Source organism: Hemicordylus capensis, chromosome 2 (assembly GCF_027244095.1).
Source record: "Hemicordylus capensis ecotype Gifberg chromosome 2, rHemCap1.1.pri, whole genome shotgun sequence".
In the NCBI taxonomy this organism is placed as follows: Eukaryota; Metazoa; Chordata; class Lepidosauria; order Squamata; family Cordylidae; genus Hemicordylus; species Hemicordylus capensis.
The window spans coordinates 266,905,799-266,920,907 of NC_069658.1; the positions used below are offsets into that span (position 1 = coordinate 266,905,799).

Genomic DNA, 15,109 nt, shown 5'->3' on the forward strand with positions numbered 1-15,109 from the left:
CCTGGCCGGTAGCCAGTTGTTCTGGCTGCCGTTTCTCCTCCCTGGACAGTTGCCGGCCAGCCTGGCCGCCGCTTCTTCTCCCTGCCTGCTTGGCCATTCTCCTGGCCAGCAGTTTCTTTCCGCCCGCCCCCATCGCTAATTGACAGGTGCTCACGAACTCTCACGAGAGCTGCCACACATGGGATTAGTGATGGGTACACCATATATATATATATATATATATATATATATATATATATATATATATATGAATGAATATAGTAGTAGTTAAAACCTACAGTTGTTATAAAACATTCAGTAATAGGTCTCCTGGATCTTGTTGGCCTCCTTCAATATTGCCAGTGAATCTCCCTAGGGAGGGCATTGCACAGTTGTGTCACCACAGAAAAGGTCCTGCCTCTAGTTATCGCAAACCAAATCTGCGACTGTGGCAGGCCAGAAAGTAGGACTTGTGAAGTTGATCTTAACTTCATTGTCTGGACAATTTCAAATGGGCATTAGTGCTTCTTCAAGTACCGGGTCTCAGACCATGTGAGAGTTTTTAAAATTAATAACAGCACCTTGAGATCCAGAATGCTAGAGGGGCATGCTGATGTGAAGCTTCAGCTGTGCTTTTGCCCTCCATGCTCCTGTCCTGTTACATCCTTCCAGGATGTGGTCAGTCACTAGCTTTGGAGTTTTTTGTATGGAACTAAGGATGCTTCCTGATGGCAATCAATGGTGAGATGTTCTAAGCTTTTGTGAAAGCTCCAAGCACAATCTTACTCCCACATTGCTGCAAGCTTCTGTGCTCCTTCCTTGCAAGATCTTATCCTCTGTACACATGCCAAGCAGGGACCTTGTGTGATCTTCACAGTTCCACCTGCTGGCCAGCTCTTGCATTCCGAGAAGAATCCATCCTTTTCCACTACTGCTTTTCTAGCAACTGGAGGGAAAGGATGGATTCTTCCCAGAATGCAAAGCCAGCAGGTGTTGCTGTGCAAATTGTGCAAGGTCCCTGCTTGGCGTTTGCACAGAAGATAAGATATAAGGAGGAGAGCTGGTCTTGTGGTAGCAAGCATGACTTGTCCCCTTAGCTAAGCATGATCCACACTGGTTGCATATGAATAGGAGACTAAAAGTGCAAACACAGTAAGATATTCCCCTCAGGGGATGGAGCCACTCTGGGAAGAGCAGAAGATTTCAAGTTCCCTTCTTGGCTTCTCCAAGTTAGGGCTGAGAGAGATTCCTGCCTGCAACCTTGGAGAAGCCGCTGCCAGTCTGTGTAGACAATACTGAGCTAGATGGACCTATGGTCTGACTCAGTATATGGCAGCTTCCTATGTTCCTATGTAGTACAAAGTAGAATAGAAGCTTGCAGCAGTGAGTATATGGGGTATAAGATCACGTCTGGAACTTGAACAAAAGTTTTAACTATCCTGCACGCCATATTTGAGGCTTCCAGTATGCCTCCATCAAAGACTGAGAGCAGGGCTGACTCTTGTTTCACAAATGAGATATTTGAATGGGGTGCTAAGCATGTAGTAGACACTGTGCAGCCATCTGTTAGGCAAAGCCATGATAACTGCAATGAACTCTGGGCTGCCTGGCCAGCTTTGTTGCTGGATCTGGGGAAGAGAGCCTTCTGGAGTTGCCTAGCATCCAGAGAATGTGATCTCCAGTCATCCAAATGGCATTTGAAAGTGGGTTCTGCAGTTGCTAAGCAACCATGACATACCTTTCCATTTCCAGCCAGCCAACTTGCAGTATTGCAAGGCATCAAAGTGAAGAGAGGTGCAAGCACAGATTAGAGGGCAGGAGCAGGCGCAGAGCCAGCTGAGTAGTGGTCTGGGTCCGGCCCTGCCTGGCGGCCCCTCTGACAACATCCCGTGCGCATGACGGCAGACACACGGGGCGTGACTGAGCCCCAAGAGAAATCCCCTCCCTGCCCTTTTGCTGCCTGAAAGCATATATTCCCCTTTCTCTCCCTCCAGAAAGCATATATTCCCCCTTTTCTTCCTCCAGAGAAGGAGAGAAAGGGAAAATAGATGCTTTCAGGCAGCAAGTGCTGCCTGAAATGACAGGGAAGCACTTGCTCAGGCTCTCTGGAGCTTGAGGCCACGCCCCTTTTGCACATGACGTAAAGGGGAATAGATGCTTGCTAGGATGGCAAGCGCTGGCTCATGGCTCTTAGTAGCCCGGGCGTGAGGAGTTTGTTCAGGGCTCTTCCAGAGCCTGAGCCATGCCCCCCTGGGGGCTTCAGTGGACCCTACAATTGGCGGCCCGGGTTCTTTGAACCCGTTCACACAATGGTGGCTACACCCCTGGGCAGGAGGGCGGGGGATGCAGATTAGGGATCGTATTCAGAGTACCCGAGGATCTGGGGCTTGCCCTGTCTTTCACTCAATATCAGTAGCATTCTCTGCTATAGAACAACAGTGGGAGGCTGAAGGTGAGTTCACACATGTTACACTAGCCTCTATATGAAAAGTACGTATATGCACAGCCTCCGCTATCTATTTTTCCATAGCATATGCCAAGCTGCTCCTAGTTTGGGCTAAGTATGGTGCCTATCCTACTGGCAGTGAGGCGTCTCTGGCATCTGGTTGAGGAACAGGGAGAGTGGAAGGACCGGTTTCTGTGGTGGATCACCTTCTTGGAAGATCTCTCCCTGGGGAGGCCTGCCTGGCTGGGTGTCTCACGGTTCTTAGAAAAGCTATAAATATCTTCTAGTTTAGGAATACCTTTGGGGTCTGGGAGGGTAGTGAAGGGTGGTTTCAGGGCACCAATTGTTTGGTCTCAGCCTGCCACTTAAAAGTGTTTGTAGAGTTTGTTACTTTGTTTTTACGGTATTAAGGGTTATTTGATTTGATGTAAGCTGCTTCAAGAGCCTGCCTGGGCTAGCTAAGTGGGGTATGAATTTATAGGTAAACAACATAAACCAACTGAAGTCCAAGTTGACCATTGATGACACTGCCTCATTTCTCCCCCAGCGCTGGCAATTGCTGACCACCCCTGTGTGGGGCCACCACCATCTGGAATACATGACCCCGGAAGCTGAGGCAAAGCTGCTGCCACCAGACAGTGTTGCTGCAGCCCCTCTGGAGAAGGCGACGCTTTTTGAGACTGTGATCTAATCTCCTTGAACCCTCCCTGTAGCACTAACACAAGACACCCAGATCAGTCAGAGGGGAGGGCAGAGGGAGCGGGGGAAAGGGCGGAAGCCAACTGAAGGCTTAGCCCCTCACAGAGCCAGGAAACCGTGCAAAAAGATTGAGAAAGCCCCACCCCACCCGTAGCTTGCTCTTGCAGCCTGCGCACCTCAGGAAGGCCGTCTTCAGTGAGGCACACTTGACTACCCAAGTGGATTGAAAAGCTCCAGGTCAGACCAGGAGACTATATTGTAACATGGAGGTGTGAAAAGGAGCAGTGGAAAAGAAATCCTTACTCACTAACTCACCCCACCCAGCAAAGACCAAGCCTCTCCCCTCCGTTGATGAGGGGGCAATCAATCACCTCATTCAGCTGCTGTCAGTATTATCACTCAATCCTCAGGAAAGGGCCTTCGCTCCCTCATACCACACAGGCTGGCAACTAAATCTCCAGCAATAGGAGCAATTGGGATAGCTCTACCCCAGGCTTTGTGGGACTACTTAATGCTTCCACCTTGTAAAAGCTCCAGCTGATCACCCTGCACCTCCTCCAGGACACACGTCAAACTCCGGCCTGTGTGTGAAACTCAGCCTTTAGGGGAAAGAGCTCTCTGGCTATACCTGCAGTCCTTTGCCCCCAATCCCCAAGCTAGTTTTAGCTGGCTAAGGTGGGCTAATGGCATTGCACTCCTCAGGTTCCACTTCCAAAATGGCAGAAAATGCCAACTACAACCTATTTCTAGTACTCTGTGGCCTATTCTCCTCACACCTTATTCCTCAGCTCACTCCCCAAATCATGCTTCATTAACAGTTTCAGTGAGAGTTGCACCAATGATCCTGACCATGTAGCAATTGCCTTTTGTGGCCTAAGCATCCTTTCTTGTCCTCGCCACTTTAAATGTACCATGCATCCCTGCTGCCCACCCACCCCGCTCCCCCACCCTAGCGAAAGGCTTTTACCATCCTTGTCCATTTTCGGGCCTTGACAGTTGCTTCCTTGGAGCCATGATTAAGGGTGCGCCAACTCAACGTAATCCCTGAATTCAGGATGAAACTCCCAAATTTCCCTCTCATGGAGAAAGAAAAGGGACCTCCTAGAGAGGATAACAACTAGGCCTCTTGTGTGTCCTACCAAACATATGGGGAGAGGGCAGGGCTATCACAGGAATGGTCGGGGGGGATTCCTTTTCCTTTCTTCAACAAGCTGGTTGTCTGCTGTCCCCATCTCCCTTCCCAAATAAAATAAAACTCATAGGGAGATGCACTGGAGATACAGATTTCTTTTAAAAATCAGCATCTTTCTTTCTGGCAGCACTTCTGTACCTTTCACATCTGCAAGGCAGGTGGTTAATCAACAGGTGTAGCCTTTCTCAGCATGCAAGTACTAAGATGCGGCCCAGCATGACAAGAAATGCCAGAGGTGGGGGTTAGTTGTGTGTGTTAGTCTGTTGCAGAAAAGAAAACAGAATCTGGTGACATCTCTTTAAAGGTTTTTTAAAAAGTGGCCACAAAAGCTTAAAATGCATTTTGTTAGTCTTTAAGGTATGCCACCAGAACTTCATTATTTCTGGTGAGAAAAACTACACTTGTCAAATGTTGGTAACCCTACTTGACCAGGTGCATTAAGCCTTTCTCGTCCTGCACACTGATGCTCACAATTATGCTGCTACATCCTCCCATTATATGCATTTGTAATATATGAGTATTTGTGCCAAATAGGGTTGGCTAAGCCCCTCTTTTCCCTTCACGACACCAGGCTGTAATCCCCACCACCCTCTGCACCTCCCCAGCGCCGTTATTATTATTATTATTTTTTGCAGTTACATACTCAATGTGGTACAAATCTGACCATCTGACAATAAATATGGGAGAGATCATGTGTTGTGTCAATGGTCTCTTTGTGAATGCTGAGCCTTCCCTTGCGTTCTAGGCCAGTTTTACTGGTGTCTGTTTATTGGGTGGGCCAGCCACCCTATGATCTACATCTGTGGTCTGATTAGGAATAAAGCAGCTACCTGCGTAACTTTTCTATACTGCATTGTGCAATACCATAACCACAATAGCAAAACAAAACAAAAAAAAAGGGAAGCAGGAACTGGGTTACTAGAGAAAACATAGGACAGTGTTTCTCAAACTTTTGAACTTTGGATTCCCTTTGAAACATACTGTACTTTCTGGGACAGAGAGACACACACATGTTTGATGGACAGAGAGAAATTATTCCTTTCACATAACACTAGAATCAGGGGTTATCCCATGAAATTAATTGCCAGGAAATTTAGGACTAACAAATGGAAGTACTTTTTCACACAAAGCATAAATCAACTTGTGGAATTCTCTGCCACAAGATGTGGTGACAGCCAACAACCTGGATGGCTTTAAGAGGGGTTTGGATAACTTCATGGAGGAAAGGTCTATCTACAGCTACTAGTCGGAGGGCTATAGGCCACCCACCTCCAGCCTCAAAGGCAGGATGCCTCTGAGTACCAGTTGCAGGGGAGTAGAGAGGGCATGCCCTCAACTCCTGCCTTTAGGTTTCCAGCGGCATCTAGTGGGCCACTGTGCGAAACAGGATGCTGGACTAGATGAGCCTTGGGCCTGATCCAGCAGGGCTGTTCTTATGTTCTTGATTATAATAATTATCATAATTATTTATTATAATAATTAATAATAAATAACTTTATTTGTTGGCCACCCCATAACAGTTGTTCTCTGGGCAGTTCAAAAAGTGATGGCGGCCTGCCTGGATAAGTTTGTGGAGGTAACTTGTACAAAGCGGTAGGCTTTGTGCAAGGCAAGAATCTGTGGACTTGGGTGAAGGAATCTTAACTCTGAGCAAAAATCCTTACTCTTGTCACCTTATCACTGGCATTCATTGAACCCGCCAGTGGACTGCATTAAAATGCAATATATCCAATACTCACCAGTTCTGATCACTGAAATTAAAAGGCGTGTGTATGTGGCCAAACATTACTTTTTATGCAAGACCTTATGAAGGATGGCAGGGTTCAGGGATTCCTCTAGCTTCTGATAGGTGAATGGTATTGTCTGTACTGCCGAAGCCATGGGCAGAGAGATGGGAAACCATAAAAGCCCTATTCAGACATTAGGTTGTGTGCATTTTCATCTGTACATATTACATGTTTTTGTGTGGATGTACATGTGTGTTTTTTGTACTTGTATGTACAAAGTTTATTGTAAATGTATGTATTTTAAAAGTGTACCTGGGTGTACAGGCCCCCTCTAATGCAGGCTATAGATAGGAAGTACTATTGTATGTACATACAAGTCTGCATTTACATACACTGTACACAGATTGTATGTGATTGAACATAATGTGTGAATATGATGCTCAGCAGTGATGCTCACTGTGAGCAGGTGACTGCAGTGGTAGCCCGAAACAAATACCAAATACTGCCCCCACCAAACTGCCCCCACCCCCACCTGACTGCTCAGCTGGGGTTGTGGTAATGCATAGTCATGTTACACCTAGCAGGCAGACCAATGGCCACATTTCCTCCTTGCACACATTTTGTAAAGAGGAGGAAGAGGAAGTGGTGGGGTGTGTGTGAGAAGCAGTGAATGCCACTCTAGCCTAGAGCTGGGCGAGAGCTACTTCTCCTTTGTGGTGCTGCTGGCAGCAGCCAGCAAGCAAATGGGTGTCGACAAAAAGCAACCAATGGAGGTTGTTTGAGACCAGCAGTGATGCCAGAAATGGGGTTACCACTGCCCTCATGAGCACAGAAAGTCTGGCAGGTGGGAAGGTAAAAGGTCTTGCTCCTTATATGTAGCGGGGTAGGATTTCTGGGACCAGGATGGGTGTGAAAAGATGATAAGGGCTTGACGGGCTCAGAGATGATCCAACCACAGAAAGAGAAGAAAAGTCTGATTTGACCAGATAAAGGTCTGCCTAGCCAGAATTCTTTGCAAGAATTTAATTGGGGAGGAAGAGGTCAACTGCAAATTGGCCAGTAGCCCACAAAGGGCCAGGATCTTCCTTCTACCCACTCTAGCAGACTGGAGCTGTCACAGTACTGATCTGTTAAGCATGACAGGAGAGGACACTTGGATTGACTCAGGTAATCAACTTTTATATGGCCAATTTTTGTTTTCAAAAATACTGGCCCACACGATATGCAAGGCAATGCTGGTGTTCCTGCACACATGGAAGCCAGGCCCAGGAGTACTGTGCCACTCTTTAAAACAGTGCACTCCCACTTTGCATGATGGTACTTATATTGTTTCCAGTGTAAGTAGGAACATAGGAGGCTGCCATATACAGAGTCAGACCATTGGTCCATCTAGCTCAGTATTGTCTACACAGACTGGCAGTGGCTTCTCCAAGGTTGCAGGCAGGAGTCTCTCTCAGCCCTATCTTGGAGGAGCCAGGGAGCGAACTTGGAACTTTCTGCAAGCAATCATGCAGGTGCTCTTCCCAGATCAGCCCCATCCCCTGAGGGGAATATCTTACAGTGCTCACACATCTAGTCTCCCATTCAAATGCAACCAGGGCAGACCCTGCTTAGAAAAGGGGACAATTCATGCTTGCTACCACAAGACAAGCTGTAGCACTGCAGGTGTGGGCACACTGTCCTAAGTAGTTGCAAAACTATGGCCTTGTGCAGCACTACCAGGACTAACATCTATGTGCCCAGTTGCACCAGATGACTGGAAACACTGCCTTTGCCTTAGCTGGTCACTAGTCCCCTGGGTGGGGCTAGGGTATAAAGCTAGGGCAGGTAGAATGAAGGCCAAATCCAGCAAGTTAAAGGAGGAGTCAGAGCAGAATCTGCTGAGTCACAGATGTTGACAAGGTGAGTGATGGGTGGAGTCTCCTTGCAGAATCTGACGTGACCTGGCTCTTTAAACCCCAGTACTAGCCACCTTATTCATTCCTACCTACATCATTGTCCATGTACCTGGCACTTGCAAGAATCACAAGGTAAAAATAGGTTTCGACTCCACAAAGAACTTACAAAATAAAACAGATAATAAGTAAAACAACAGAAGGACAGAGAAGGCTACAGTGGGAGGAATCTGTGCAATTACCATTATGCATGCTTAAAGCTGGGTTACAACTGGGAACAGAAATTAAGGGAACAATCCAAAGATCTTGTGGAATATAGGAAGGTTCTGAAGGTAGGGAGGGAGTGGCATGTTACAGGAAAAGTGAGTAGGGACTGAATATAAGGCAGCTTCAAACATTCAAGGATAAAAAATTGTTTAAGGGAACAGGAGACATTTTGTCAGCTGAGGGTGGCACAATTTTAGTGGCAGAGGACATAACTGTTCACAGACAACTTGCCTCCCGCTCTTTCAAAATACAGCACCTGCACTGGTGGCATGGGAACATAGTCAGCAGTAAGATTTGGCATCTTAGTACCTTGGAGAAAGCCAGTCTTGTATCAGCATAAAGCGCCAGCACAGTAGGTTCTCTGGCCCACAAGGCAGGAGGCTATCTGGGAAATAAGGTTTTGACACTGTTGGATTGCCCCTGGACAACCATTCAAATTGGAGAGAAGAGAGCTGGTCTTGTGGCAGCAAGCATGACTTGGCCCCATAGCTAAGCAGGGTCTGCCCTGGTTGCATATGAATGGGAGACTAGAAGTGTGAGCACTGTAAGATATTCCCCTCAAGGGATGAAGCCGCTCTGGGAAGAGCAGAGGTTTCAAGTTCCCTCCCTGGCTTCTCCAAGATAGGGCTGAGAGAGATTCCTGCCTGCAACCTTGGAGAAGCCTCTGTCAGTCTGCGTAGGCAATACTGAGCTAGATGGACCAATGGTCTAACTCAGTATATGGCAGCCTCCTATATTCCTACTTACACTGGAAACAAGATAAGTACCATCATGCAAAGTGGGAGTGTACTGTTTTAAAGAGTGGCACAGTATATATAATATTAGCATCCATTTATTTATTTAAAATGTTTATACCTGCCCATTCAGCATACTACTGCTCAGGGCAGCTCACAAAGTCAATCTCAGTCCAGCTATGCCCTGGGGCACAACAATTCCTATAAGGGGTGTGTGTGTGTGTTCTCAGAAGGCTAAGCCAAGACCTCATCATGTAACTGCACCAGTTGGAACTGGACTGTGGTGGGGCATTCCTAGAGACCCCTCTTGGACTTGCTTCCACTGGGGTTTGTCAGCCTTAAGCTGCTTCCCACTGCACCAACCTGGCCCTTCCCCAGGCAGCTGAACCCCAAGCTCTGGTCCCTAACCAGCAACTTCCACTGGCTGAGGTCCTCCTGATGTGGGGCAGCTGCAGGCCCCAGGACTTGCTCCTTGGACTATCCAGGCCCCTCTAGCTCTCCCTGAGATTTCCAGCAGAGATCTCCCTAATGTGGGTCCGTTGTGAATTCCAACCTCACATCCCAAACTGCCTAGGCTCTTCTAGCGCTCTCTCTCTGTGAGTGCTATATCTGCACACCATCACCTATCCCTGCCATCCGCTGCGAAGACCTAAAGAAAAACAGCCAACACACTTGAAGCATTAGGAAAGGTATACAGCCGTCCCTCTTTTACTTGGTCTCTCACCCTCTCTCTCTTCCTCCCCACTATGCTAAGAGTCCTCTCAAGCATACATTAATTAGCAGCTTGGTGTTTTGCTTAAGGAACAGCATTCTTGTAGTTACATAACCCTGTCAGGCTCTCCAGGAATTGCCAACTACCACTATTTATTTGTGTGCTTCTGTTCTTAATAAACAGATTTTCAAACGCCCTGCCTCAAATCTTTTGTTGCACTAGGGGTACCCTAATGCTGATTTGGCTTTATCTGTGACCAATGGGGCAAAAAACATAGGGCTTTATTGCACGTTTGCAATCTTCTCTGCTTAGAGTAAAAGCATAACCACAGGGCATGATAATAGATACACACTTGAGCAAACATGGCAACATAATGAGAAACAAGTTACTTCACTGTTTATGCTTTTATTAGGCAGTTGGCAATTCTCTTGGGCCAGCTGGGCCAGGTGCTGAAGAGCTGGGACAGAACAAGCCAATCCAACCTTGACCCAAGAGAAACGGCACTGAGTGGGCATTTGAGACCAGCCGTGGTGGTGCAAGCCAGAGTTTTGCATATGAGTCAGAATGCTGTGATGATCTATTTGGGAAGAGAGTCTCTCCTCCCACCCTTTTTATTTTGGAGAAGGCAGAAGTACTCCCCCTTCATTCAGAAAAGAGAAAGCTATGCAGAGTCTTTAAAATATAGCTCTCCTAGACCATGATCACCAGATGGCAGCAAAGACTCTGCAGTCCAGACTACCGACTATTCTGCTTCAGCTTCGGTTTCCCCCACCAGGAGGTTTTACAGACAGGGCTCCCTCCCAGCCTCCCCCCCCCCAACCCAATCCACTCCTGATTGGAGTGTGCCAGTCCACATATTCGCTGGATTTAACCCGACCTCCCTGCAGGCTATCAGGGGCCAGGACAGACGGCTTTGTTTTTCTCCAAAGGGATGCTGCGAATTCTGGCTTCGCCCGAGTTATGTCCTGGGTTAAAAAATCCTCTATTTCTAGCAGCGTTTTGGGGGGGAAACTCAGGAGCTTCTGTTCTGCTTTCTCTGAAGGTGTTGATGGAGGTGCTGATGGCTATGCGAAGGAGGTGCTGATGGCTATGCAAATGGTCCATCTCATCCTTTGAATTAAAATGCCTCAAATCTGCTGCCGCTCTTCAGATACCCCAGGCATAGAGCTATGTGTGAAAAACCTCCAGGCAAAGGCTGCTAGCACAAGCCTGATTCCTGGCAGCATTTCCAGTGCCATTTCCAGCTGTCTTGGATAGAAGCAACAGCAGCAATTCTCTTCTGCCCTGCTCTAATCCTCAGGGTCTCCATGGAGTGACATTCCCAAATGTCACAACCTCCTTTCAGAAGATATGGAAAGGTGGAGGAGCATCCCTGGCATTTGCAGCATCCTGTTTTATGGGGGCCTTGAGAGGAGTTCTGTGCCAGAGCAGAGAGCATTTCTCAGTTGACGACATGCAGCTGTGAGCAAACTTCTTTCCTCATTGGCTGAAGGAGGTTCCCTAAATCAGATTAACCACTGACCATAACTGGGCAACTAATGGTCCAGCCCTCTGCTCTATTCAGGGCCAATGTTGCAACACCCCACAACCAGGGCTGTCCTTAGAGAGCTGTGGCAGGGTGCGGGGTCCAGAGCAAATCAGCCAACGCTGGGCCCCCTTCCAGTTAATTCTAATGGGGGTTAAAAGAGTGGGGCCCGGGGCGGTCGCCCTGCTTGCCATGCTCTAAGGACAGCCCTGCTCACAACATGGCTGTTTAACCAAAGCATCCTTATGATAGAGTAACATAATACAAGGGCTCCATCTACTAAGCTGAACAAATAAAGAGGCACAAATAAAGAGTACATCAGGGCACCTTATTGCTGACTTGCTCTGTTTTATATACTTTTGCTGAGGAAGGAATGCCAGCTGTACAGTGAAATGTTACTAGAGCAGGAAGAGGTCTCAATAAACAAACGCCAGCATTGTAGTGCACGGTGGGAGCCAAAGTACATTCCCTTCAACCTGTGTGCACGTTCCACTGAATATCTTCATCAAGGGAAGAGGGTCACATCTCCTATGAAGCTGCCTCATGCCAAGTCAGACCATCGGTCTGTCTAGCTCAGTACACTGACTGATAGCAGCTTGCCAGGGTTTCAGGCAGGGATCTTTCCCAGTCCTACCTGGAAAAACCAGGGGCTGATCCTGAAATCCTCTATGTACAAAACATGTGCCTTACAACTGATCTCCTCCACAGCATCATTAATAACTTGAGGTGGCTAAGAAATAGGATGTAGAACCCCCACCAATCTTAATCTGAGGTTCTGACCTACAGGTGTCTCTTGCTGAGATGGCAACACAGAAGTATAATCTAGTTTCTGGTCAATAAGCAAACCATGAGCTATATTGTCCTCCATCAGCAACCGAGAACATCATGTTATAGGCACTCCCTGAGTTACAAACATCCGACTTGTAAACCAAGCTCCGTAACACTAAGCAAGTCCACGACTAACAAACTCCATTCTGCACATACATGACCACTCTTGGGAACAATATGCATTCTGAGGTATGAACATCCAACTTACAAATGAACTTTTTTAACACAACCTGTTTGTAAGTTTGTGTTTTGAACACAACCTGTTTGGGGAGTTACTTTTTTATTTGACACACACACACACACACGCCCTGTCTTTAAAAATACAATTGTACCAAGGCAAGTAAGTAAGTAACTTTATTATGATCATAGATCAGACAGTACAACAACAACAGAAAAGAGGGGAACGAAGAGAGAAAAAAGAAAATAAAAATATTACATGAGACTACAGCGTATAGTACAAACAATGTAGCAAAACCTAGCCACATTGAAGGTAATCTCTTTACAAAAATTGGATAGCAAAAACTCTAAGTAAAATACATCAGAGTGCTCTGGAAACTTCCCCAGGAGAGGTGAAATTAGTTTTAAACGAGCATCACTGTAAAATTTACAATATAAAATAACATGAGGGGTAGTTTCTACAGCACCCATTCCACAGGGGCAAATCCTTAAATTAAACGGAATCCCTTTGTATATACCTACCATCCCTAACAGCCGTCGGAAGGGTGTTTAGGCGGGCAAGAGTAAATGGGCGCCTAAATTTAGGGATAAGAATATTATCTAAATATGCTGCCGGTTTGGAATTAAAAAGTTGTTTCCCCAGATAGATACCACTCCTTAGATGGGCTGTATCCGCTTGTAACTCTGTATCAGCAATACGCTGCTTAATAACCTGCCAGGCCTGATCATGTCCTAATCTAAGAATTTCCTCCTAAGAGAACCCAAGTTGAAGAAGTTTATTTTCAACCAAGGTCTTCCACTTATGGTTAAAATCATCAATCATTATCAGGGAAGCCAGACCTACATTGGCAAAAACCAGTTTTAACCAAAACTTTATATTACAGGTCCAGTAACCCAATTCAACCCTAGCAAGACCAACTTCTCGTCTGGTGAGAGAATTGGGAATGCAGGGGGGAACTTGAAGAATAGCTCTAATAAATTTAGACTGTACAGCTTCCAGTGGGCCAAAATTACTGGGGGACCCCAATTGGGCACCATAAAAAAAATAAGGGATAAACTTTAGCGACAAATAACTTAATCGCCACTGGGATGAATGAGGCCCCTCTCTTAAAATGAAATGATTTTATTTTGTTTATAGAAATTTGAGCATTTTGTATGGTCAAATGTAAGTGGGCATTTCCTAAGCCAGAAGACTGGAAGACAACTCCAGATATTTAAACGAGTTGACCTGCTTGATTTTGTGCCCCTGCATAACCCAATTGTGATATCTTAGACGTTTGGCAAACACTAAGATTTTTGTTTTGTGGAAATTGACCTCAATGGATTCCTCCCTACAAAAAACTTATAATATACCAAGGGCACGTTTTAATCCTATGGGGGTCTGAGTCATGATGGCCATATCATCTGCATATAGAAGAATGGGAACATGTCTATTGGCCAGTTTTGGAGGGCAAATAGCAGGAGTCGAAAGACGGGACACTACAGAATTGATATAAATGTTAAATAAGATAGGTGCTAATATGCAACCCTGTCTTACTCCTCTAAAGGTAGAATTTTTTGAGGATAAATGACCTCTTGGGGTATATCGAACATTTAGACAAGAATTCTTGTGTAGATTAATAATTAATAGCAGAAGGCGGGTGTCAATTGATAGTTCTTTCAATTTCATCCAAAGTCTTTCCCCAGAAATGTAGTCAAAAGCTGACTTTACAGATATAAACAGAAGACAAAATATACAATCATGACAAAAACAGATCAGTATGAAAACCCAGCTTTCATCTAATTTCTAATTCAAGAGCCAGTGATAATATAAAATAAATAATAAAACAATAAAAAATAAAAATAAAAATCTCAGTACCCATCTAAAAAGAAGAAGAGGGGGCTTTGGTGGGTTTCCCCAGGGACAGATTTCCACAGTTGGGAGCCAGCACTAAAAAGTCTCTGTATCTGGTACCCACCAACCAGGCACTTCCTCCCACCTTTTGTAGAGATGTGATGGAACTGGCAGAACATATAGTCTGCCAACCTATACTCCCCCCCACACACCCACACCCCCCCACACACCAATTCCAAGGTTTAAGGGCAAGACAAACAATGGGCTTTCCTGCCTGGGCCACTTCTCCTTAAAGCATTTTTCCTCTCTACTGCCTGGCCTCCATGATCCTTCCTGCCTTTGCTCATCAATTGCAGATGCCTCCAGTTTCTCTTCTCTGTGCCATGAGGCTAGCAGAAGGTTCAAGCCCTACCTTTGCCATGGGTTCATTGTGAATGCCATGATGCAAATCCTTGGAAATGGCCTGCATTGCTTACAATCAGAGCACTTGTACACAACAACCAAAGTCAGCTCTGACAAATGAGCACAGATGCATGTTGAAAGGACACCTTCCATATGAATCACTAGAACCTTGGGCAAGTCCTTCTCTCAGTTGGTTGCAGGGCTCCTCATGTGAACACAGGATATCTATGACTTGTAAAATACAATTCACTCATATTTGCTCTGGAAGTCACACTATTCGGTGCCTGTGCTGGCTGCCCAGAAGATGGGAATTAGACTTCAATCTTGGCTTTGGTAGGCTTCTTGGCCTCAGTTCTCTGCCAATAACATGTGACAGAATTCCATAGTTGGGGAATTCTGTCCAGTGACAGAATTCCATAGTTGGGGAGCCAACACTAAAAAGTCTCTGTCTCTGGTACCCACCAATCAGGCACTTCCTTTTGTGGAGATGTGACAGAAGATATTCTGAATATATACAGAATATATAATGGACAGAATAAGAATAGCAAAGTTACCTTGATTAGAACTAGCTAAAGAGTAACAAAGTAATGAGAAAGCTTTTATCTAAACTCATCAGGCTGGATGTTAAGCAAAAGCAGAAGGCAAGAAAAACATGTTGCTGAGGAAAGGGTTTGGATGAATTAAAAAGCTTC

The 15,109-nt window shown here is 45.9% G+C and overlaps 1 protein-coding gene across 3 annotated transcripts in view; it reads left to right on the plus strand.

Moving 5' to 3' along the window:
* Positions 1–5,008, plus strand: part of LOC128344212 (sodium- and chloride-dependent creatine transporter 1-like) — a 32,528-nt gene extending 27,520 nt beyond the window's left edge. For all 3 annotated transcript variants that reach the window (XM_053293884.1, XM_053293887.1, XM_053293886.1), the window contains one exon: positions 2,973–5,008. In XM_053293884.1, coding sequence (XP_053149859.1) covers positions 2,973–3,116 — 144 coding nt within the window. In that variant the 3' untranslated portion in view covers positions 3,117–5,008. The remainder of the gene's footprint in view (positions 1–2,972) is intronic.
* The last annotated feature ends 10,101 nt before the right edge of the window (positions 5,009–15,109 follow it).